This window comes from Narcine bancroftii, chromosome 7 (genome assembly GCF_036971445.1).
Source record: "Narcine bancroftii isolate sNarBan1 chromosome 7, sNarBan1.hap1, whole genome shotgun sequence".
NCBI classification, from domain to species: Eukaryota; Metazoa; Chordata; class Chondrichthyes; order Torpediniformes; family Narcinidae; genus Narcine; species Narcine bancroftii.
The window spans coordinates 156,871,644-156,897,678 of NC_091475.1; the positions used below are offsets into that span (position 1 = coordinate 156,871,644).

General features: G+C 41.1%; 1 protein-coding gene across 7 annotated transcripts in view; it reads left to right on the forward strand.

Moving 5' to 3' along the window:
• LOC138739254 (disks large homolog 2-like) overlaps positions 1–21,074 on the forward strand; it is a 784,112-nt gene extending 763,038 nt beyond the window's left edge. For all 7 annotated transcript variants that reach the window (XM_069890958.1, XM_069890959.1, XM_069890960.1 and 4 more), the window contains 3 exons: positions 2,343–2,452; positions 19,385–19,476; positions 20,406–21,074. In XM_069890958.1, the coding sequence (XP_069747059.1) occupies positions 2,343–2,452; positions 19,385–19,476; positions 20,406–20,512 (309 nt within the window). In that variant the 3' untranslated portion in view covers positions 20,513–21,074. The remainder of the gene's footprint in view (positions 1–2,342; positions 2,453–19,384; positions 19,477–20,405) is intronic.
• Positions 21,075–26,035: the final 4,961 nt, after the last annotated feature.

Here is a 26,035-nt window from a genome sequence, read left to right on the forward strand (position 1 = left end):
CCTCTGTTTGCGCAAAAGCCACACTGTGATTCTGGGAGAACATTCTTGGCGAGACTAGGTATTATTCTATTTAGGAGAATCCTAGCGAAGGTTTTGCCTGCAATGGAGAGCAGCGTGATTCCCCTGTAGTTTGAGCAGTCTGATTTCTCGCCTTTGTTTTTGTACAGGGTGATGATGATGGCATCACGAAAGTCCTGAGGCAGCTTTCCTTGGTCCCAGCAGAGCTTGAAAAACTCATGCAGTTTGGCATGCAAAGTTTTGCCGCCAGCCTTCCAGACCTCTGGGGGGGATTCCATCCATACCTGCTTCTTTGCCACTTTTCAGTTGTTCAATTGCCTTATAGTCTCTTCCCAGGTGAGGACCTCATCCAGCTCTAGCCTTAGGGGCTGTTGAGGGAGCTGGAGCAGGGCGGATTCTTGGACTGGGCAGTTGCACTGAAAAGAGATTGGAAGTGTTCTGACCATCGGTTGAGGATGGAGATCTTGTCACTGAGGAGGACTTTGCCGTCTGAGCTGCGCAGCGGGCTTTGGACTTGGGGTAAGGGGCCGTATACAGCCTTTAGAGCCTTGTAAAAGCCCCTGAAGTCGCCAATGTCCGCGCTGAGCTGGGTTCGTTTGACGAGGCGACTCCACCACTCATTTTGGATCTCCTGGAGTTTGCACTGAAGATGGCTGCATGCGTGACGGAAGGCTTGTTTCTTCTCTGGCCAGGACGGCTTTGCAAGGTGAGCCTGGTGGGCAGCTTGCTTCTTTGCCAGCAGCCCCTGGATTTCCTGGTTGTTTTCGTCAAAGCAGTCCTTGTTTTTCCTGGAGAAGCCCAGTACCTCTTCAGTGGATTGCAGTATGGTAGTCTTCAGCTGATCCCAGAGGGTTTCAGGGGACGAGTCCGTGAGGCACATTGCATCCTTGAGCTTTGCTTTGAGGTTTGCCTGGAAGTTTCCTCTCACTTCATCTGACTGCAGGTTTCCAACATTGAACCTCTTTCTGGGGGCTTTACTGTTCCTGGACTTTGGCTTGAAGTGAAGGTTGAGCTTGCAGCGAACCAGCTGGTGGTCAGTGTGGCATTCCTCGCTGGGCATGACCCTGGTGTGGAGCACATCTTGTTTGTCTCTCGCACCAGCAATTCTTATACAGTGCACAGAATTGAACATGTATAAAGTTCACCAGGCTTTGGTGCTCGAAAGGTAAATGGTTACCGCTCAGGAAGGTTCTTGTTGGTTTGCAGAGAGAGATGTGTTTTTCCAGGATTTCACAACTGAGGTACAACCATTAGTCACCTCAATATCTTGCTGATGAAACTTGCCCCATCAGGGTTCTCCAGACAACCTCTTTCTTTCAGGCCACACAGAGTTCCTTTCTGTTTCACTTATTCCAAGAGAAACAAAAGACAGACAGCACTTGCAGCCATCCACCACTCTAGAGCTTCTGTTTCAGTTCCAACAAGCTTCTCCTGACTTGTTACAGCTTTCTGTGTCACACACAGTCAAAGACTCCCTTCTGTCTCTCTCTCTCTCTATCTGAGATTCAAAAACTGCCAGCAGAATGTCCTTCTCTCTCTCACTTACAAAACCGCTGACCTTCTCCAGCAAATGATAGGAGTTAGTCTTCTGGTCCATCTGTTATTTTATGTAAACAATAACCTCTCAATGACCTCTAAGTGAGCACTTTGCAGAGAGGTCAAAAGCCTTCCAAAAAGGTCCAAAACAGACAATCTGACTCTGGCTGTTCTTCCAAGGCCTTTCATTTCATGACATCATTTCAATGAGCACCTACTTATGAAATGTGCATAGCATTCCTCACAGTTCCTCTTCAAAGTACTGTGGATATTAATTCTCTAGTACTTCAAATAAGATCTGTTTTAAAATGTGTGTATGTAACCTACTCTAATTTTTACCAATTTTTCTCCCAAAAATTCCATCACAATCGGCTCTTCCCCTTGAGGGTAGGTGAGATTGGAACGAGGGGTCATGGATTAATAGTTAGGTGACAAAAGTTTAGAAGTAACATGAGAGGGAACTTCTTTACTCAAAGACTGGTGGCTGAGTGGAATGACCTTCTGGAAGAGGTCATTCAAGAAAACATTGGATAGGTGCATGGATGTGAGGGGATTGGAGGGTTATGGGCAGGGTGCAGGTAAGTGGGACTAGAGGAGATCACAAATCGGTATGGACTAGAGAGGCTGAGATGGCCTGTTTCTGTACTATAATTGTTATATCGTTATTTTAAATACAAATTATTTTGCAAGTTAGGATTTTCTCATTTTTTTTGTAGGATTAAGTTTAAATGTTCTTCTTCAGTTCATTGTCAATATAGGAGACATTTGTGTTTCTTTGTTTCTCTTAGGGCCAGCATTGCATACTTGACGTTTCAGGAAATGCTATAAAACGTTTACAAATTGCGCAACTTTATCCCATTGCTATTTTTATCAAGCCTATCTCTGTGGATTCATTACTGTAAGTATTTTTTTTATTGAGATGAAGGAGGCTAAAGACAAGAAATTTGGTGAAGCAATATTTGAATGCTATTCCATAATGATTTACCTGTCTCTCAGACAGGACCCTGCAGCCTTCTACTTGCTTAACTAGGTAGTTCTTGTGTTCAACTAACTATTGGCTTGTTTCCCCCTATTTATTCACACCATGCAGTACTACTCAAGAACTCAGTGTGAAACAAGTTAAATTAGTTCACCATGCCAAAAATTGACAAAGATCAAACTCAAATTTCTTTAGATCTTTAAGACAGTATCAGCTTCACACATACAAGTCATTCCTGCTGGATTTTGTTTCAAAGGACCTTGATAGTAATCACCCACCCACCAATGACAGGAGTGGGATTAAATCATCAAATGCATCCATTGCATGCTACATTACAGCAGCAGGTTTTGTAGCATTTGAATTAATGGGAAACCAGTAATCATGTAAGCCTGTCTCGCACTAGACACACTGATATTAATATTAGGATTGATGAGTGTTCACTAACTGAAAATCTCTTAGGGAGATTTATCTTATAGATCTCTTATGGAGATCCATCTCTTATGTTGATGGATAAATTTGGTGACAGTTCCTTATACTGTTTACAACCTTTTGGTTGATAATTAAGGAAATTAGGTCATTAAAAACCTTTAGGAAAAGATGAATATCACAGTGGCTGACTTCTGAGTTAAGGCGTATATATTTTCTGCAATGATGTATTGGGAAAGAAAACAATATTCCATGTTCTTTGTCAATGTCTAAAGGGTTTTTTCTAGCCCACTGTGACAAAAATCTCATTTTTTTTCAACTTCACTATTTCCACATAGGGGGTCCAAGAACCAGATCCTTAATAAACACATCTGCCCCAACCATCTAACTAGAAGTTAAATATGCCTCCTGCTGCTTATTCCCCACAGCAAGGCCAACAAGCGGTGGGCATCTTTCTGGATCTATCTAAACTCAGTAAGGTTTTTCTCAAGCGAATGTTCCTCTCATTTGTTGAAAATTAATGTCACTTAATTCTTGAATAGGTACAGTATACTTTGGATAGCATATTAGTATACTATTTCATCTGCTCAAAATTAGGTATGGAAGATTAGTTTCACAAGTTATATTTCCAAAATACAATAATTAAAACATCATTTCAAATCACACAATAAGACTCAAAAATGCTCTTGACCTTGTGTGGTCCTAATAAAGCCTTTTAAATCCAGAGTACACAAACCCTGAAAACAGCTTGCACCTCCTTGCATCATTGTAACTGGCTTCAGGGCTTCTCATGATGGCATAAAAATAAAAATCTGTCAGTGTGCACAAATGCATTCCAGTTGAGGGCTTTACTTTGCTTAAAGGTTCCTGCTGGTCGTGGTGATGCCCAGGGACATCACAGATCATTTATTTTCTCAGTAAAGCTTGATGGGTTACTGTTTTTATGCTTGTATAGTGCTACAGTATTTTGGTTCACTTGAAGTTTTTCTGATGTGTCCACAGGTATTGTAGATCAGCATATTATGAATTCAAGAGACTATTTTTACTCAAAGATAATTGATTCTTACTGCTGCATCAAATACAAAAACCCTTGGGCAGTATTGAGAGCAGCTCATTTAAAATGTTCCCGTTACTGCATTTATAAAAGTAATCTTTGCATTATTATGACTCCTAATTCCAAATGGTCAAAAAATGGGCAATGATATTCCTAATTATGATTTTTAAAAATCTTTTACAGCTGAATTATAGCACAAATGCAAAACTTAACTGCCATTTTACATCAGCTGAAACTTCCTTAGCCTGACAGCAATATTACAGAAAATGCCTATATTTGCTCTTCTCTGTTCTTAAGTAAGACCTTGGGATGACTTATTTTGTGGTTTCTGATGTGACTGATGAGGCCAATGTGGAAACTGCAGGCTCTTCCTCCAATGGGGCAGGAAGAGTCTCAAGGTATTTTTTTTAAAGGTTGTATCCAAGCAGAAAAGATAAAGGGGAGCCAGTGGATGTGGACTTTGAAAAATACCACACTAGAGGTTGTGAGTTAACATACAAAATATAAATGGAAGAAATAAAGTATTTTCAGATTTGGAGGTAATATCTAATAGTGTACAGCAGAAATCAACAGTGCTGGGACCTGAATGGTTCACAATCTATATTAATAGTTTGGATGATCATTTGTTAATGATACAAAGATGGATGGCAGTGTAAAATGTGAGGATACTGAGATGCTTCAAGGCTTATAGACAGCAAGGCAAACACATGGCAGATGACATACAATGTGCTAAGCTGTCAAGTCATCTATTTTGACAGAAAATATTTTCAAAACTAATTTAGAAATATTAGTCTTGAAAGGACCTATGTTAATCACTGAAAGTTGATATGCAGGCAATAGCAAGCAACTGGAAAGGCAATCAATACATAGCAACTTGATTGTACAATTCCTCAGTGCAAAACATGCAGACACACAACCCAGACATTACACACATACAAATAATCCATATGCAGGACAGTTATTTCATCCATACAAGATGAAATTATTGTGGGCAGAAGCTGCTCCTCAGCCTGGTGGTGCTGGCTCTGATATTCCTGTATCTCTTCCCCGATGGGAGCAACAGAAAGATGCTGTGTGCAGGGTGAACGAGGTGCTCAGTAATTTTGTGCACCTTCTTCAGACAACAAGCCCTGTAGATCACGTCGATGTGGGGGAGGGAAATCTCAGTGATCCTCTCTGCCAGGCTTATGGTCCAGTGGATTGAGGTCCAATCTATTTCTTTGCAGCTTTTCTCAAGTCTGATACATCCATAATGTTTAGGGCAAACTCACTTTTTTTCCTTTATTTGTCCCTGTGCTCCATAGTTTTAAATTTAAAATCAAATAATTCACATGGAATTAAAGTCCACATTCCAGATTTTATTAAAGGTTATTTTGCTTTGACCATGTAGAAATTACAGCACTTTTTATACATAGTTCCTTCATTTCAGGGGACCATAATGTTTAGGACATTTGGATACACAGTGTTTGTGAGTACCTAGGTATGTTTAATTGCTTTGTGGGTGCAGGTGTAAGAGAGCTAGGCTTGCTTCTAAGCTTTTGATCACCTTTGGAGTCTGTAATTGCCATTTTTCAACATGAGGACCAGAGTTGTGCCAATGAAATTTAAAGAAGCCTTTCTGAGGCCGAAAAACAAGAATGAAACTATGAGAGACATTGCCCAAACCTTAGGATTACCAAAATCTACAGTTTTGAACATCATAAAGAAGAAAGATGCTGGAAACTCAATAATTGCAAAGGGACTGGTATTCCAAGGAAGACCTTCACTGCTGATGGCAGAACAATTCTCATCAAAATGAAGAAAAATCTCCAAATACCTGACTGACATATCAGATGCACTCTTGGGGAAGCAAGTGTTGATGACTGTCCACAGAAGACTTCATGAACAGAATACAGAGGTGACAATACAATATGCAAAACATGGCAAAGGTGGTATGCTTTGTATCCTGGGCAGTTCCTTTATGCCTCCACACTCCTCTTGCTGTCACTCTGAGCCTTTTCACACTGAGGGTGAGCGGTGACCCTACTTGGACCCGGGTGAAATTCCAGGCAAGGCAGGACCTCCTGAGCCTTTCACACTGCAGACCAAGCTCCCTGTAATTTACTTCCCCAGCAATTTAGGGGAGTCCCAACCCAGCGATGATGTGGTGACACATTATGCACTTACAGGAAGTCCTACCGGAATCTCTCTCTTTCACCCCATTCCCCCCTCTCTCTCATTCCCATCCACCCCCCCCCCCCTCGCTGAGAGCACTGCTGTGCGTATAATTCTGACACAAAGTCCACAGACTGTATACAAGCTTTAATTAGCTTAAACTTATGCATACCAGTTTCAGTATCTTTGCTGGCTCCACGTGTCTGACTGTCCCAAAAAGAGGCCAGCTCGAGTCTTTATACAGGCTGGTGATTGACAGTGAGCAGGTGGGGCCAGCATCCCAGGTCGCCTACCTGGAGGTACAGTGGTTGCCCCCTGCAGTAGGCTGGTAGGAGTGCGGCCAGTCTAGTGGTTGTATCACTACTACCACCCCCTTCTTAAAATGAGTCCTGGGAGGGGGGAGGGCAGGCGGTGTTCTCAGAATGGAGTATAATCTATGAGTTTAGGCGTTCGTCGGTGCCTCTGGGACCATCACAGGACAGGCTCCTGGTCAATGGTCAGTAGAACCAAAGCCGCCTGAGGGTCAGCTGGGTTCAGGGTGGCCGGCAATGCGGGCTGTGTCTGGCAGAGCAGGGGTGTAGGTGTGGGGGAGGGAGGGGGGCCCTCTGGAGAGGGTGACAGGTCTTTGGTCGAGACAGTGTCCATGCGTCCTTTAGGGTACCTGATGTAGGCGTAGTTTGGGTTTGCATGAGATACACCTGCTTGACCAGGGAGTCAGATTTGTGGGTCCTCATTTGTTTGCAGAGGAGTACTAGTCCCAGAGACGTCAGGCACCCTGTCAGGGAGACGCCAGTCACCAATTTCCTAGGAAAAGAGAAAAGGCATTTGTGGGGGGTCTGATTGGTAGCCGTGCACAAGAGCAACCATATGGTGTGGAGTGCCTCAGGGAGGGCCTCTTGCCAATAGTTGATAGACTAGCCTTTCAACCTCAGGGCCAGGAAGACTGCCTTCCAGATTACCCCATTTACATGTTCCAACTGCCCGTTGTAGCTAGTCGTGCAACTAGCCACGATGCCTCACACTGTCAGGTACTGGTGTAGCAACTGATGTGGATGAAGGCCATGTATCCGAATATCTGAGCTAGTGTCTTGATAACAGAAGAGGTGGAGGTGTCATAGCAAGGGATGGTGAAAGGGAAAACGGGAGTATTCATCTATGACCGAGAGGAAATAGACATTCTTATTCGTGGAAGGCAGTAGTCGCTTGAAGTCGACGGTGAGTCGCCAGGTGGCCTTCACTACATGGACCTGCAGCGGGTAGAAGAAGCGCAGTTTGCACTCCGCAGAGACCCTGCAAGACTCAGTCATGGTCTCGACTTCTTGGTCAGTGAAGGGGAGGTTCTGGGACTTAATGAAGTGGTGAGGGGGAGTTGTTGAGCTTCTCCAGCCCATGCTGGATGTTGTAGCTGAAAGTAGCTAGCTCGACTCGCCAGCACAACATCTAGTCATTCTTGATCTTGCCCCTGTGGGTGGTGCAAAACATGAAGGCCACTGCGCCCTGGTCTGTGAGAAAGTTGAACCTTATGCGATTGTGGCATCAGTGGTGGACTGCTTTCACAATTGTCTGGGCCTCCTTTTCGATGGCAGTGTCCGAGCTCTGAACTGTGGAGGGTCCTGGAGAAAAAGTCCATGGGTTGGCCCCCTTGTTTAAGGGTGGCATTGAGGGCAGCGTCAGAAGCATTACAGTCCACCTGGAATGGGGTGGTCTCATCCATGGCCACTTGCTCCTCGGCAGGGAGGGGAAAGGTTGTGGCTTTGGCCAGTGGGTGGACTTTGTCTGAGAAGCAGAGAACCCTCTGGAAATAGTAAGAGAAAAGCTCTATGGACCTGCAGAGGGCCATGAGCATATAGGGGAGGGGCAGTTCCATTAAGGGGAGCATGCGCTTGGGGTTGGGACTGATGACACCATGTTCCACGATGCACCCCAGGATGGTGAGGTGGGTGGTGCTGAACACGCACTTCTCCCTGTTGTAAGTGAGGTTCAGTGTCTCTGCTGTCCGGAGAAATCTCTCCAGGTTGGCATTGTGGTCCTGCTGGTCGTGGCCTCAGATAGTGACATTGCCAAGGAACAGGAAAGTTGCTCTTGATTGTGCCGGTCTACCATGCGGTTCATCTCCTGACCCGCTGAAACACGGAGACTACATTTGTGACCTCAAACGGGACTTGGTGGAACTGGTAGAGGCGTCTGTCTGCCTCAAAGGTGGTAGAAGGTTTATCTCGGAAATGAATGGGGAGCTGATGGTAGGCAAACTGCAGGTGAATCAAGGAGAAAACCCTGTTCTGGGCTATCTCATTGACCATGTCTGTAATGTGAGGCAGTGGAGAGGCATCCAGCTGGTTGTACCGGTTGATGGTCTGGCTATAGTCAATGACCATCCTCAATTTGCTGCCCTCTTTGACAACAAGGACCTGGGCTCTCCAGGGGCTGGTGCTGGGCTCTTTAACTGCTCCCGCCAGAAGCCGTTTCACCTCAGCCTTGATAAAGGTCCTGTTGGCTGCTATAGGCTTACAGTCTGGCATCAGGTAGTTGAAGAGGGATGGAGGGGGAACCTATAGGGTGGAGAGCCCGCAGGTGGACTGCGGGCAGTCACTGGACTTTGCGCTGTGGATAGTTAGTGGGCCACCAAAGGCAAAGGTAAGGCTGTGGAGGTGACACTGGAAGTCGTCCCAGAAGAACCGGGGCACAGAGCTTGGGCATGACCAGGAGCCTGAACCCTTGATATGCTCCCCCCCACCATCAAGTCCGCTGAGCAGCACCCCAGATCCTGGGCTGCGAAGGCGATAGAGACATTTGCTGGGTGCAGAAAGCTCTCAGTACTACTGCTATCAACAGGCATTTTATTACCTTCCCGTTGACAGGGATGCCCATCAACAAGCATCCAAGTCGATGAGAATGTCCTCCGTTAGCGTGGTGGATGCTAGGTCGCTGCTCCCCAGCAGTTGTGGCAAGTGGGCAGTTTTGCACATGTGCGTGTTGACCACGTCGGCTGGCACATGATGGACGCACCCAGGAGATCCTCATGGCATCAATGTGGGCAGAGTAATGGTGATGCCCGGCACTTGTGTCCAGAGAGAAGGGGCTCCCGGTTGGTTTGGAGAGGCACACTTAAACGAAGTGGCCTTTCTTGCCGCATCAGGAGCAATGAGAGTTCCTCGCTGGGTAATTCTTTCTGAAGCGCCTGTCCAACCCACACCAGGATCAGCAGTACTTACAACAGTGGATGCAATTGTCTCCTCCACATGGGGCCCCTCAATGACCCTTGTCATCGACGTTGGCCAGGTTGGGGAAGGCAAGCATCGAAGGTGAACTGGAGCTTCCAGGGAGTGGACCACTTCCATGATCTTTATAAGAGTTGCCCTCGACCGCAGCCATCTCAGACAAATCACTCCACCTCCCCAGCAAGTGCCCCAGGTAAGCGTCTGCCATCTCACCTGGCTGGTGTACCTTCCCCCCTTCCTCGACTGTCCAGGGTCACCCCCCCCCCCCCAGTCCACCTCTCCCTTTCACTCTCCCTGTCCACTCCTCTCCCTCCGGGTCCCTCGCACACACACTTACACTCACACTTTTTTTTTAAATTTTATTTCATATTTTCAAATTACATAAAGAAAATCAAATACATATAAAGTAACTGTAACTACATCCCCTCCCCCCAACACCATACAAAAATGTATCAAATATTCCCTGATTGGTGTGCCAACCTTATCAGTTATTTAATTTCTATAGCCATATGTTTCAAATATAAACCCCACATATCAATAAAAAGAGTAATTATATGTTAAATTTTAAAAATATGAACAAGACTGCAATTCATTATGCCATCTTCTCAAATTTAGTTGTACATCATTCTTCCATGTAACATCTATACCTTTTCTTGCTACTGCTAACCCTAATCTTAAAAAAGCCAAATATGGTTTAGGCATTTTTGAATCAACAAATGGAACATTAACATAACTCAACAAACACATTTTTGGATCCAATCGAATATCCATTTTAAACAAATCCCTCAAATTTTATAATTTCCTCCCAAAAATACTTAATTTTCTTACACAACCACCCTTGTGCGCACGCACTCCCTTACACCCTCAAATATATCTACATTTATATACACACACTGATAGATAGAGATATAACAAATAGTATAATAAACTGATTTATTGAAGGAAAATTTAGGTTGACAAGCTAACTGCTTACATCACGACGTCTACCCCGCTCGGCCAATTGCCAATTCAGGGAGAGGGTGGCCCAGGGCAATTACTTGGGTCCCAGGCCAACATTTTCACACCGCCGATTCACAGTAGGGTGCCGGGTATCCTCATTTTACGCAGCGGTGTGAAAAGTCCTAAACTTGGTCTCATCTGTCTTTTCCAGAATTCTACAGGCACTTTTAAGTACTTCTTGGTAAACTGCAATCTGACCATCCTTTCTGAGGCTAACTTGTGGTTGACATCTTGCAGTGTTACCTCTATTTATTTTCATGAACTCTCTCATATCTTCACCAACGAAGCAATTAGACATAACAAAAGCCTGTGAATCCAAATGTCCCAAACATTATAATGCCCAGAAATGAGGGCACTCAGTATAAAAAGTGCTGTAATTTCTACATGGTCAAACCAAAACATATACAAATATCCTTAAATAAAATTTGGAATATGCACTTTAATTCCACATGAATTGTTTGATTTTAGATTTAAAACTCTGGACCACAGGGTCAAATAAAGGAAATAAAAAGTGTCTGTCCAAAACATTATGAAGAGCACTGTATATCCTTGCTTAGACAAGGTCTGCACACAAAATTCCAATATGTGGTCTCGCTTGACCTCTCTATTACTTCATTCAGGCACAAAAGTGATTAAAGTAAAAACTCAAGTCCAGCAGCATACTTTATAGAGCAAAGATAAAGTTACTTACCAGTAACCATAATGGGCTTGAGTTCTTCATCAAGGTATGAAAAAAATGTAGGCAGGTGCCTCAAAATGGTAGTGGTGGGGTTTAGGAAGAAGTAATAGGTGGATAAGGGAGGGAAGGGGATGGAGAGCTGGAGGAAAGGAGACCATGGGATAGGGAAGAGGGAGAACAGGGAGATCATACAACATATTATCTATGCAATTTCAGTCATCTATAACATCTCACTAGCAGACACATCTTCCCCTCTCCACCTTCAGTTGATATGTTCCCTCCATGACTCCATCATCCACTCAACCCTTGGCACATTTTCCCGTGACCACAGGCAGTGCCACACTTGCACCCATACCTTCTCCCTCATCCAAACGGTCCTTCCAAGTGAAGCAACACCATTTGTGAATCTTTGGGAGTCATCGACTGGATTGACTGCTCCTGTTGTAGCCTTCTCTACATCAGAGAGAATGGACATAGTCTGGGAGATAACTTCACTGAGCACTTTCACTCTGTTTGCCTGAATAATAGGAATCTCCCTTTGGCCAACCATTTCAATTCTATATCCACTAATTCGCCAACATATCTGTCCATGGCCTCGTGCACTGCCAAACCAAGGCCACCTGTAAAATAGAATGCAACACCTAATTAAGCATCTGGGCATTCTCAAACCGAATTGCACTAACATCAACTTCTCCAGTTTCTCCTGGATCACTCCCCATTCTCCCTTTCTTCCCCATCCCTTTGTCTCCTTTCCTCCAGCTCTCTACGCCTTCCCTCTCCATTCTCAAAACTACCCCTCCCTCCCTCCTGTTTTTTCTTGTGCCCTCTCTCCCTTATCCATCTATCCCCCCCCCCCTCCCCTCCTCGCCTCATTCTGGGGGCAGATGCAATGGAGCCAAAGAATTGAGAGAAAGAAATGGAATTCTTACAGTTGAGGTAGCCATGGAAGTTGGTGGGGTTTCTTTTAAAAAAAAATGTCTATTGAGAGTTTGTCTTCCAACATAGAGACAGAGATTGAGAGATGGGGCAAGTTGAATTTGAAGTTAGGGCTCTAGTTGGCAGCAAAATGAGCTTGTAGACTTTATCCAAGTAGTCACTGACGTAGCAGAGGAAGAGTTAAGGGGTCTTACCTGTGTAGGCCTGTAGCCTGATGGCTCCATGTACCCAACAATAAAGATAGGCATATCTGAGGCCCATGCAAGTACCCTTGGCTACCCTTTAACCTGGAGAAAGTGGGATGAGTCAAAGGAGACACTGAGGGCAAGGACAGTTTCTGACAGCCAGAGGAGGGTGGGTGCAGTTGGGTCTATTGTCGAGAAAAAAGGAAGGGATTTGAGGCCTACGGTCTGTGGATGGAGGTGTATAGTGATTGGATGTCCAAGGTAAAGATGAGGCAGTCAGGTTCAGGGAACATGAAGTTGTTGAAGTGATGGAGGGCACACAATTATCACAGATGTAGGGAGGGAGGGACAGGACCAGTGGGGTCAAAATGAAGTTGAGGAAGCAGATATCAGTTTGTGAGGCCAGAAGCATGCAGAAATAATGGGTATGCCAGGATAATTGGGTTTGTAGTCAACAAAGCTGTGTAGTTTGCCTTTTTATTCCCCCTTTCTGATGAAACTGAATCAAATCTGTTATCTCCCTTTGCATAGAATATATCCAGTGCCCTCCATAAATTTTGCAACAAAGATTTTTTTTATTGATTTGCCTGTGATCCACATTTTTAAATTTGTCATCAAGCAATTCACGTGTGATTTGACCATGTAGAATTTACAGCTTTTTAAAAAATATATACACAGTACCTCATTTCAGGGCATCATAATGTTTGGGACATTTGGCTTCACAGCAGTTTGTGATAACTCAGGCATGTTTAATTCCTTCATGGGTGCTGGTATAAGAGAGCTTGGCTTGCTTCTAATCACCCTTGGAGTCTGTAGTTGCCATTTTTTTAAATAAACAAGGACTAGGGTTGTGCCAATTAAAGTCAAAAAAGCCATTATGAGGCTGAAAAACAAGAATATAACAGTAAGACATTAACCAAACTTAGGATTACCAAAATCAGCTGTTTGGAACATCATTAAGAAGAATAGTGTACTGGTGAGCCCAATAATCGCAAAGGGACTGGTCTTCCAATGAAGATCTCCACTGCTGATAACAGAAAAATCCCCAAACCCCTATCTGACAGATAAGAAACACTCCTCTTCAAGAGGCAGGTGTGGATGTGTCAATGACCACTGTCCACAGAAGACTTCATGAACAGAAATACAGTGGCTACACTGCAAAATGCAAACCACTAGTTAGCCACAGAAACAGGAGGGCCAGATTACAGTTTGCTAAGAAGTATTTAAAAGAACCTTCTGAATCCTGGAATAAATATCTTGTGGGCAGATGAGACCAGTATCAGAGTAATGGCAAGAGCAAAGTGTGGAGGCATAAAGAGACTACCCAAGACCCAAAGCATACCATCTCGTTGTTGAAACGTGGTGATGGGGGTGTTATGGCCTGAGCAGTATGGCTGCCACCGTATTGGCACACAAATCTTCACTGATGATGTAACTGGTGATGATAGTAGGAAAATTAATTCTGTGGTGTATAAAAATATCTGCTCAAATTCGAGCAAATGCCTCCAAACTCATTGGACACGGCTTCATCTTGCAGCAAGACAATGATTCCAAACATACTGCTAAAGCAATAAAGGAGTTTTTCAAAGCTAAAAACTGGAAGATTATTGAATGGCTAAGTCACTGAATGGCTAATCAAAATTCAAATTGAGCATGACTTGCATATGCTGAAGAGAAAACTTAAGGAGTGAAACATGTAAGTTTTCAGACACTGTGATTGCAGTAAAAACACTCGGAAATGCTGGAAAAACTCAGTCAGCCTTTCAGCATCCATAAAAAGCAAAGATATACTGTCGATGTTTCAGGCCTGAGCCCTTCTTCAAAGAGTAAGCAGAATAAGCCAAAACCAGGAAATCTCAGAAAATCTTACAATTCAGGCAATGCTGGGGGAGGAATCCTGACCAATAAAAGGTGTGAATTGAATATGATAAGGGAAAAGGTGAGAATAAATCATATCTGTGGGAAAAACAGGGAAGGGAGAGACAGAGCTAGGGGAAGGCCATGGGGGAAGAAAAGAGGTGGGGGGGTGTTTAATGAAAGACAGAGAAGTTGATATTAATGCCATCAAGTTAGAGGGTGCCCAGTCAGAAGATGAGGTGTTGTTCCTCCAATTTGCAGGTGGTTTCAGTCTGACAATACATGAGACCATGAGCAAGGGAATGGTATTGAAAATTATAATGCGTGGTCACTGGAAGATCCACGCTATTGCAGTGGACAGAGCTGAGATGCTCAATAAAGCAATCTCCCAGTCTGCACCCAGTCTCTCCAATGTAAGAGTCCACAGCGAGAGCTCCGAATGCAGATGACCCCTGAAGATTCACAAGTTAAATGTTGCTTCACTTGGAAGGACTGTTTGGGGCCCCGAATGGTGGTGAGGGAGGAGGTGTAGGGGCAAGTGCAGCATCTCCTGTGGTCACAGGGGTAGGTACCAAGGGAGTAATTGGTGGGGAGGGAGGAGTGGACAAGGAAATAATGGAGGCAGCTGTCCTTGCAAAAGGCAGCGATAGGAGGAGAGGGGAACATGTCTAGCGGTGAGATCACGTAGAAGGTGGCAAAATGACGGAGGAGGATGTGTTGGATGCAGAGGCTGATGGGGTAGTAGGTGAGGACAAGAGGAATCCTGTCCTTGTTGCGTGTGGGGGTGGAGTGGGCCAGGGCAGATGTACAGGAAATGGAGGATATGCAGGTGAGCACCAAGTTGATGATGGTTGAGGGAGGACATCTCTGATGATCTGGCATGGAAGTTCTCATCCTGGGTGCAGATGAGACAATGATGAAGAAATTGAGGGAATGGAATCCTTACAGGGGACAGGGCGGGAAGAGGTGTAGTCGAGGTAGTTGTAGGAGTTGGTGGGTTTGTAGAAGATGTCTGTCGAGAGTTTGTCTCCGGAGATGGAAACAGAAATTGAGGAAAGGGAATGTGTTGCTCGAGAGGGACCAAGTGAATTTGTCAGGGTAGAAGTTGACAACAAAGTGGATGAAGTCAACGAATTCATCATGGGTTCATGAGACAGCACCAAAATAGTCATTGATGTAGCGTGGATTGCTCCATGTAGCAATAAGGTTGGAGTCCATGCCAGGGAGGTGAGCAGAAGTGATACTTTCAGAGATGGTGAGTGATACAGTGGTTTTATGGGTTTTATTGGGGTGCTATTGGAGGGGTAAGTAAATGGAGGTGTCATCTGGCTTCAGCCAGAGAGAGGTCACTGTGCCAGACCACAACAGCATCACCCTTGACTGCAGGTTCATATTGGTGGAGGGGGGGGGGGGGTGGAGGGAGAGAGAAGGAGAATTGTGGAAGTAGGCATGGAGATGGAGTTGATGGAAGAAGAGTTCAGCATCATGGTGTGCATGGAACTTGTTGAGGAGTGGGCAAAGGGGAACAAAGGTGAAGTCTCTTCTGAATACAGAGCATTCAGCCTCTAAAAAGGAAAGGTCAAAGGGGATGGTGAAGTCCAGGCAGGTGTTGGTTGGTTTGGGGGGAGGGGTGGAATTCAATGGGGTGGAGGGTGTCAGGGAGGAAGATGGGTGGATCAGGAGATGGAGGGTATTAAAGGACCAAGGGAGGGAAAAGAGAGAGAGAGAAGCCCATGCACTCCCAGAGGGTGGAAGTTCGCAATGGATGCTCCATCCTGTAGGTCATCAAGGCCAAGATGGTGACCTGTGTCAGGAGCTCGGTCCTGTAAGTCACCGGGGCAAAACAAGACAAGCTCCCAAAACCAACTGGAGCTGAAGATGTCTGCAGTAGAGGCCTGGCAGAGTATCACCTGAAAAGATACTCAGCACTTGGTGATGCCTATGAATCAGACATCAAGCAGTCATTGCATGCAACAAAGTACTAAACATGACTACTTTAATATACATACCATTGCCGTTACGGTGCCCTGAAATGTGGGGACTATATGCAAAAAGTGCTGTAATTTCCATATGGTCAAACCAAGATGTATGCAAATAACCTAGAATAAAATCTGGAATATGCACTTTAATCACATGTGAATTGTTTATTCACAAATTTAAAACTGTGGAACACAGAGAAAATAAAGAAAATGTGTCTCTGTCCCAAACATTATAGAGAGCACTATATCATTGATGCAATGAGGCCAAAAATCACTTGTTCTGCTTCAAAATTACCATCAAAATCTGAGCAGGTGATAGATGTCATAAAGATGTCTTTTCTTGTGTGTAGACTTCTCACACACTGTTCCTCAATGAGATTCAGATAACAACATTGCTGCCTGAGCACTTGAGGCAGCTATAACCTCCAGTTGAGATTCCTTTTGCATTTTCTCCCTTTGCACATCTTCTTTCCGGATCTGAAAATAATTGACACTGCCTTTAAAAAGAAGTTAGTGAACAGTTAATGACCTAGGTTTGAATCAACCGCGCCTTTAATGTGTTTGCACATGCTCCCCAAGTCTGCGTGCATTTTCTCCAGTGCTCTGGCTTCCGTCCAACTTCCATGAAAAAATATATACATGGTTTTAGGTTAATTGGGTGCCATTGGGCAGCGCAGGCTTGTGGGCCGAAAGGGCTTATTATTATGCTGTATAATCCCCCTCCATAAATCTTCGTCCGTGAAGCCAAGCCAAAGAAAAAAAAATCTAAAATACAACATTTTTAAATTTAAGTATTCATGCGGTGTAAAGTAGGCCACAGGCAAGTTGAGGGTAGGGGTTGTTGGTGCTGTTCTACCTTTTGTACAAGATGGTGAGACAAATATTCCTTTTCAAATAAATAGGACAGAAAATTATAGTACATTACACTGTTGTGCCAACCCATATATTTCTGCCAGAAAAAAACTATACCCTTCCTACCTTGTAACCCTTTATTTTTATTTCATCCATGTGCCTGTATCAGAGTCTCTTAAATGCCCCTAACGTTTCACTCTCCGCCACCACTCCCGGCAAGGCATTTCAGATACCCACAACTCTCTATGTAAAAAACTTACCTCCCTTTGTCGAGATGTCCTTGGGTGTTTGCTATTTCTGACATGGGAAAAAGGTACTGGCTGCCTACCTCATCTCTGCCTATAAGAATCTTGTAGGTTTCCAAAATAAATTTGTACAAATATGCAACATATGTACATTCGGTCCATCAAGCCTGTCCTGCACTACAATGACAAATCATTTTCATTCCACTGAAAGAGTTGCCAATTCTTCCTTCCACTCCTTCCTCATTTAACTGGTACAATATGTTTGCAGGAATACTAAATATTTTATTGCACATTTTATATCAGGATATTTCACTACCTAAAATTAGTTTTAAGGACACAAGCTATTCTGAGGTTCTTAATAGGAAAAAGTATTTCCCAATCTTCTTTTGCACTTTTTAAAGCTCAAAATAGCCTCCACCACATGGGTGACAGGGAAAAGGTAGGGGGTGGGGAAAGCAGAATCAAGCACAATATTTTATCTGTAGTCAGATTAGCCAGCCATGCATTTGATTTATACAGAAGGGTTTTGTTAATAGAATTCAGTACCTTGCTTAGTTTCTCATCCCTGGTCATGTGCCTTGAGTGATCTGTGGACAATATAAAAATTGTATAAATTTCATCATATGCTGTATTCTTTTGGCAATATTCAATTAAAAGTGGACTTCATTTGGAGTGAAAAATGACAGTAACCATTTCTGAATCACCTCACATAACTTAGAAATTCACATCACTCGGGCAATTCCCAGTGTGGTTCACCTTCTTTTGTGTGTTTTTTTTATTTTTTTTTTATAGAAAATAGGATAAAAAATAAATTAAAGCCAAGAACAAAAGAGGAAATAATCGGACAGGAAGATTTCCAGCTGTAGAAGTTAGTCCTTAGTTCCTTCTGATAAATTTTCAAGACTGTTCTTTGTTTTTTGACCTGCTTCTGAAATAAACCTTCATTGAATTCCAGAGAACCAAATGTCAGAACCACATTATTGTGCCCAATTATCATTTGCGCAAGAAAATCGCTCATGGGTTCCTTGCCCTTGTACTTCACAGGCAAAGTGAGTGATGGAATAAATTCTACAAAATAGTCCTGGATTGTGTGGATGTCCTTTCTTTTATATAGAACATCAACAGTTGAGGAAAATCATTTCTGATTCTGAAAAGTATTCTTCATAGCAAAAGTGGTATCCTGTTACAGTGATCTTAAATCCCATTTCCAAATTGATGCCGATTTGGTTGGAAATCCTACTGCACAGGAAGGTCAGCATCCAACAGATCATTTAAATACTCAAAACTATCCACACCCCAGTTTACTAGCATTACTTGATTTACTTGAATATAAATGTGTCACAGTTCATTTCAAGAACTGAAACAGAGACCATTGATGCTACATGCTACCATCTAGTGAAAACACTATGTCTCCACTTACATTAATTAATCTTTCATTTTTCCTGAGGATTTTTTCTTTTTTTCTTGATTTTAATTATCAAATTACATATTTTTTAAAAAGAAACATTAAATAGTTGTCCATTTCTATGATACTAACATGTTCTCATGTATTAATTCCATTAAAACAGCTGGCACATATGTAATACAATGCATGGTTTCCTTAGGTGTCATATTTTTGATGTTAATATAATTTTATAAAATCTAGAACATCTGTTGTATTATGCTTCTTCATATCTATACGTTGGAATTTAGAAGGATGAGGGGAGATATGATTGAGGTATATAATGGATTGGACATGATAGAAACTGATTACATGTTCCCGATGTTGGGGGAGACTTGGACTATAGTTTAAGAATACAGGGAAAGCCCTTTAGAACAGAGATGAGAAAAATATTTTTTTTACCCAGAGAGTTGTCGGCCTGTTGCCGAGAGGGTGGTTATAGGCAGGTTCTTTGGATAAGTTCAGGAGGGAGTTAGATATGGTTCTTGTGGACAGGGGAATTAAGGGTTATGGGGAGAAGGCAGGGATAGAGTACTGATAGTGAAAGCTCAGCCATGATCTAAATGAATGGTGGTGCTGGCTCGAGAGGCTGAATGGCCTCCTCCAGAACCTATTATCTATTGTGATATGAAGAAACACTATTATTACCATGAAATAATCATACAACCCTGCCATGCAGCCTTGGTCTTCTCAGTTAAATAAATTTTTAAAATCTCCTTTACTTGGCTTTCTGATTTCTTATAACCTCTTCTACAGTATTCAATTTATGACAAAGGTCACTAGTAAATATTGTATGAAATATAATGCCAACTTTTTTTAAATATAGGGAAATGAATAAGCGGCTGACAGAAGAGCAAGGCAAAAAGACATTTGAAAGAGCTTTAAAACTAGAACAAGAATTTGGAGAACATTTTACAGGTATGTACCTAATCTAGCAAATTACCAGGTTTGCACAGAGCCTACTGAGTGTGTTGAGCAGCATCAATGGGGAGAGGCATTTTCAGTTGATAGGTTAAGAAAACAAATAATTTACAAGTTGAAGAGCACACAATAAAAGATAGAAAGAATACAAAGAATGGTTGCGATGGGTTGGAAAATGCATTCATCACCCTTTCTGAGATTTTTGTCACTGCTCTCCTCCATAATCATATTCCTTTTTGCCTGGACCCCTTCCTTTCTCTTCAACTTTGAGCACTTACGTTTTATCAGTATCCCAGTTTTGATGAAAGAACTTGAAACAGTGACTGTTTTTCTCTCCACCGACGCTGCATGACCTGCTGTGAATGTTTAGCATTTTCTTCTTTTATTTCAGCTTTTCAGCATCTGCACTTTGTTATAAGTGTTTTAAAGTTGACTTTGCTCTTTTTTTTTAAATGGAAGAGATCTTTTTTCTGGTAATAATTTGTTTATTAACTCAATAGCATGACATTTCCTTTGCTCCACAACAAAGGTAGTAAAATAGGTTTGTAAAAGCAAGCAGAAGTTATCATGCAAATATTTTGTTTTTATGCCACTTTATATCCAACTAAGTTCCTTTGATACAAAAGCCTTAATTTTAATCTAGAAATTGTTTTTAAAAATGTATGTAATGATTAAACCTAATTTGAATTGGATTTTTAAATAAAATTTAGCATATATACTAGGAACAGTACAATTACTGTCATCTGTAAATATCTTGTAAAAAGAAATCTAAAAATTTACTAATAATTAAGGATCAATTAAAAATTAAGAATGAAAGCTTTCTTTTGGGCAAGGATATCAATGGTGTACAAAGAGTTGAGATGTCTCCTTGCCACGGTCTAACTGAGTGACAGCATAAATATCAATTCTTTTTTTTAAATTCACAGCAATAGTACAAGGAGAAAATCTGGAAGCAATTTACGACCAGTGCAAACTAGCTATTGAGGAACAGTCGGGCCCATTCATTTGGGTTCCCTCAAAGGAGAAATTGTGAAACAGCCACAGATGTGAAGCTGATGAGAACACCTGTTCAGATTTTGACCTTTTATTTTATTTTAATTACATTTTCATCTCTTTTCATGTGCATAATCATGAATGTAATTTTGAGTTAGAAGCTCAGCAAGATGATTCTGCACAGTTCAGACTGTGTTAACAGGTGGCAGGGGTGTGGGGTGGGGAAGGGCATATGAAAAGCAAGGAATTCTGAGATATCATGGATGATCCTACAGCATTAGCATATCCAAGCCATAAGTGTATGAAATTCTTGCAGAGATATCACCCTTAGTGTAATTAAATACGCAAAGCAGGGACTCTTGTACTTAAGATTTATTCTCTGCCCAGCTTTACAACATCCATGAGCCTGTGTGCACTTACGATTGCTATACTGCAGATTTTGTAACTATGCAGAGAGAATTCATCACATCATTTTATAAAAGCACTTTTTTGCCGAGATTGAAGATTATATAAAGATGAACTCACTTCTAGAAAATCCAAATTAGGTTGTGGAAGTATTTAAACATATTTTAGATTGTGTCTAATTTGGCAATTGATTAAAATAAGCTTCAAAATTTAAAATATACATTTTAATATTTTTATTCAATAGTTGAAATAATTTATAGTAAAAAAATATATATTGCTGTAAATTGCAAGTTCTGTTGGTTATATTTCATGATGAATCCAGCATTGACTGCAGATACAATTAGGAAAAAATATATAGGAAAGAAGGCAATTTGTGATTAGCTTTACTCAGTAGAGTCTACACGAACAGGAAAATCTATAGATTTGTGAATAACGGTAAATTGAACTGTTGCCAGTGAAAAGCTATTTTCTTTCTTTCCCTTACATAATAAGCATGCAGCTTGGAATTTTATCCTTGAATTAGTCAGTGTTAATTTGTGTGCTCTACATTATTGTTTGAATATTACCAATGGTGGCTAAATACAATCAAAAATGTCATTGAGACTTGCTATGTAGCCATAGCTATGTTTTATTACTTTAGTTAAATCCTATTTATTATTTGGTATTTAGTTCTGTGCTTTATGGCTGTTCATATGTGGAAGCTGCTATTGCAATTCTTCAGTTTTACCCATCTTTTTTAAACTAGATTTTAATTTTCTGTAATATTGAATGAATTGTACTGTACATACAAAAGTATTTAAAGTGCACTGTATGATTATGTTTGTCCTGTACTGGTTTGATCACGGTTAAATACAGTTTTAGCCTATAGTACACATTTAAAATACTCCATACCCATTCCAAATGCAATAGCAGAGAATTTTAAACTCTGATTCCTCTGTTTTACCACCTCTATTTAGCGTGCACACACCAACATGCATTCTTGGGATAGTTACTGAGAGAATATTTTGGGAGTTAGGGAGGGTACGTAGGAATGGAACAAACAAACCTATCAGTGAAGCTTTCATTTCAATTCGACCAGCTACCTGAAGAATACTTATTAATTATTTGCCCCTATTTTTAGTTCTCAGGAGTAAAACAGAGCATTAGGTCCTACAGACCTTGATTTAAGGTCCAATGGAGTACCAACTTTTCCACAAGTATATGTGAAGCCAATAAACCTGAAATCTTCAAAACAAAGCTACATAATTGCTGTGTTTGCAGTTTAATTTATCTAATTTACTTTTTCTCGTGTCTTTAAAAGATTTGCAAAAATCATTTGTATTTTAACGTATCTACATATAGAATGACCAAAATGAAATTCTCCCCATTACATGATCTTAAATTAATCTTTTGAAGAAGGTCTAGAAATTTTATGGGTTTGTTTGTGGTGGGAATCTCCTAGCTCTTATATTTTATCAAGAAGTAAAATTGTACGCCTCTACTTTTTAAAAAAAAAACCTGAATGAATGCAAATCCATAAAATCAACTGTATCACATTCTGGGAACTTGAAAGGGTTTGGGCCCTTCATCATAATTAAATACAGAAAATAAACAGATGAAATTGAAGCTTTTGCACATATTGTGATTTTATTCTGAAAAGTTTATATAACCAGAGGGAGAGTCTTCGTCTCAAATTTTTGAAGACTTTCCCCTGAAACTACACTACCTACTGTAGTTGGATGAAACTGTAGAAGCTCCACTGCTGGAACTTGCTTATAGTTGCTTGTACAGAGGATTTGACAAATCAGATCAAGCACCTATTAATTGTACATAATCAATTCCATTCATTCCATTTGTGTAAAGGAATAATGTAGTTGTATATTGAACAATATAAATAAGTACTCATGCTTGTTTATAATTTTAAAAAATTAAATTGCTGTTTATTGCTTATACACATGCTCTTGTATAAACTGCAATTAATCATGCTCCACGTTTATAAATTTACATATTGGCTGCACAATTTGAAAATTAGCCTGCAAAACCTTAGTTCAATAAAGCCATTTCTCGATACCCTGTTATATGCATCTTTAGTTCTAATGGCTGCAGTATTGTATGATTTGTTATCTGTCTGCCTTTCCTATTTTAAATGCTGTCTGTCAAGGAGGTTCACTTCATAGTCTAAAAATTCTATGGATGAATATTGAGTATATTGTTTAAATTTTATTTATATTCCAAAAATAATATGGAACAGTAAAACTCCTGTTATCCAGAATTCAAGAAACCAGCAAAAAAAATCATGGAAAATAAATAGGTAAAAAATTCAGAAATTTTTAAATTGGTGCACCTCGCCATTAGTTCACCGATCAAGCAACATGCAATCTCAAGCCAATGGAAAATTCACTTATCCGCTATTTAATAATCTCAGTAGCTGCTGGATATGAGGGGTTTTACTGTACTTTATTTGGATTTTCCCAGCAGTCATTAATTTCTTGATGCAAAGGTTTGATAAGGAATAAAATCCAAATCATTTAAAAAATTCAGGTTGATACAAAATAGCCTGAAGGTAATTCTTACTATTACTTATGGCAAAAAAACTCAATGTTTCAAAAGTAAATTTAAAAATTCTTCCAACCAATTAGAAACAGAGCAAAACATATCAAATATACTGGTGGATTTCAACTGTTTATTAATAGCTGTAATCCAACAAATACAAGATTTATACTAATTAAATCATTCAGCTTCTATTTCAAACTTTAATTGTTATTTTACCTTATTTCAATACAAATCATAGTGAATCATTCATCATGTCTTAAATAAAAATGTCTCCACATAATCCTCAGTTACAAGGTGAAGTAATTATTCCCTATCTTCGAAGCAACATGGCTGTGGCTAAACCACAGATATCATTGAAATTGTAGAAAATGAAAGCAGTAGTTCAGCCTCCTCAAAGTTCTACAAGGATTTGTGTAATTTATGTAAAAGCCTTGAGTGTGAATGACACAATGTACTGTTTGTGGTACTGTAAATAAATACAGCAGCTAAATTTTCTAGTTCCACTATCTTCATTTCTGTAATGCATTGAATACCCACAACATTGAGACCTTTAGAAAATACAATCATTGAGTTCTTTACCAATTAAGCTGCAGAAAGGAACACTTCCTTTCTAAACATACAGGACATTAGGTTCATTTTAAATTACCCCATCCAGCAAGAATGAATCTTAGAATAATAAAAATTTGCATCACAGATGGGCTATCTTGCCAATCCTGTACAAAAAAAAAATTACCTATTTAGATCAGTCCCATTGCCCAACCCTTTTGTCCACTTTTCAAGTTCTTGGTTACACTTAATATGATGGCGGTTTCTCCCCTAACCACTCTTGAACATCTACCCCAATTCTTTTAAATATTTCTTGCCTCAAATCCCCTCTATCCAGACAATTAATTGAAATCTGTGTCCCCTCATTCGTGATTCCACTGCCAAGGAAATAGATTCTTCCTTTCTCAATTCTATACACTATAATTAAACCTCCATATAGATTTTAAAGCAAAATGCTGCAGATAGCTCTCACTTTTTCAGTTCCAATGAAAGACCATCAATAAAAATGTTGACTGTCTTCCAGCCTACCGATGTTGCCTGACCTATAGAGAGCTTCCAGCATACCCAAATTATGATTCTCATAGTAATTCTTATTCCATGAAAATAATATGTCTCGTCATAATTACTCATAACAATAAAAAGAAAGAAAGAAAGAAGAAAAAGCATTGAAAAATAGAAATAAGGAAAAGTAGGGAGAACAAGAATAGAAACCTGGTGGCCAGAGGGCACCCCTCACCACATGGCTCTGACCATTTATATCTTTTAATACTTAACACACATGCTTCTTATAGCATGGTGGACTAGAACTCTAAAAACCAGAAATGTATCCGTCTCTATTTAGAATATAATCAATGACTGAGGGAAGAAAATTCTGTACAATTATCACCACTTGAGCACAGAAATTTCTCAATTTCAATTTGAAATGTTCCACCTCTTATCCTGAATGACTCCTGAGACAGGGAAACATCTTGCATCTATCCCCCAAGCATTCAACTGCTTGTCCTGTAAGCACGCAAAGATCTATTTCTTCCTATGATTTTCTGTTTCTTGTTTTGGCTGGTCTGCTACCCAACACCCTCCACCTACACTCATTTGGAGCAGAATGTGGATCAGAGTCAAAGAGTATGGAAACAGGCCGTCCAGCCCATCTTACCCATGCCAATCAAAATGATCCATCCACACAAGTCCCACCTGCCTACATTTGGCCCATATCCCTCTTAACCTATCCTATTCAGAATCAGGATTGATTTATTGTCATGAACAAGTCATGAAATTCAATATTTTGCAGTAGCGACATAGTGGAAACATATATATTATAACCATCTTATGACATTACAATATTTAAAAAATGAAATAATAATGAATAATAGTACACAAAAAGTAAGGCAGTTTCTTTGGTTCATTGATCATTCAGGAGTCTGATGGCAGTGGGGAAGAAGCTGTCCTTGTGCCACTGAGTGCTCATCTTTAGGCTCCTGTACTTCTTTCCCAATGGTAGCAGAGTAAAGAGGGCATGGCCTGAGTGGAGGGGGTCTTTGAGGATAGAGGTTGCTTTTTTAAGACCTCGTCTCACGTAGATGCCTCGATGGAGTGAAGTCTAGTGCCTGTGATGTCTGAGTTAACAACCCTCCACAGTTTTTTCTTTCCTGAGAGTTGGCGCCTCCATACCAGGCAGTTTACAAGAGTCTTCGGTGATGTACCAAAGTGACATACAAACCTCCTCAGGCATCTCACGAAGTATAGCCACTGGCGAGCCATCTTTGTGATGCATCAACGTGGAGGCTCCAGGACAGATCCTCGGAGATGTTGACACCTAGGAATTTGAAGTTCTTGACCCTCTCCACTACTGAGCCCTTGATGAAGACTGGGTCGTGTTCCCCTGACTTCCTCCTGAGACAATCATCTCCTTGGTTTTGCTGACATTGAACGCAAAGTTATTGTCATTATACCATTCAATGAGCGGATTTATATCTCCCTCCTCTATGCTTCCGCATTGCCACTTGTGATTCTGCCAACAACTATAGTATCATTGGCAAACTTGTAGATGGCATTAGAATAGTGCCTGGCCACACAGTCATGG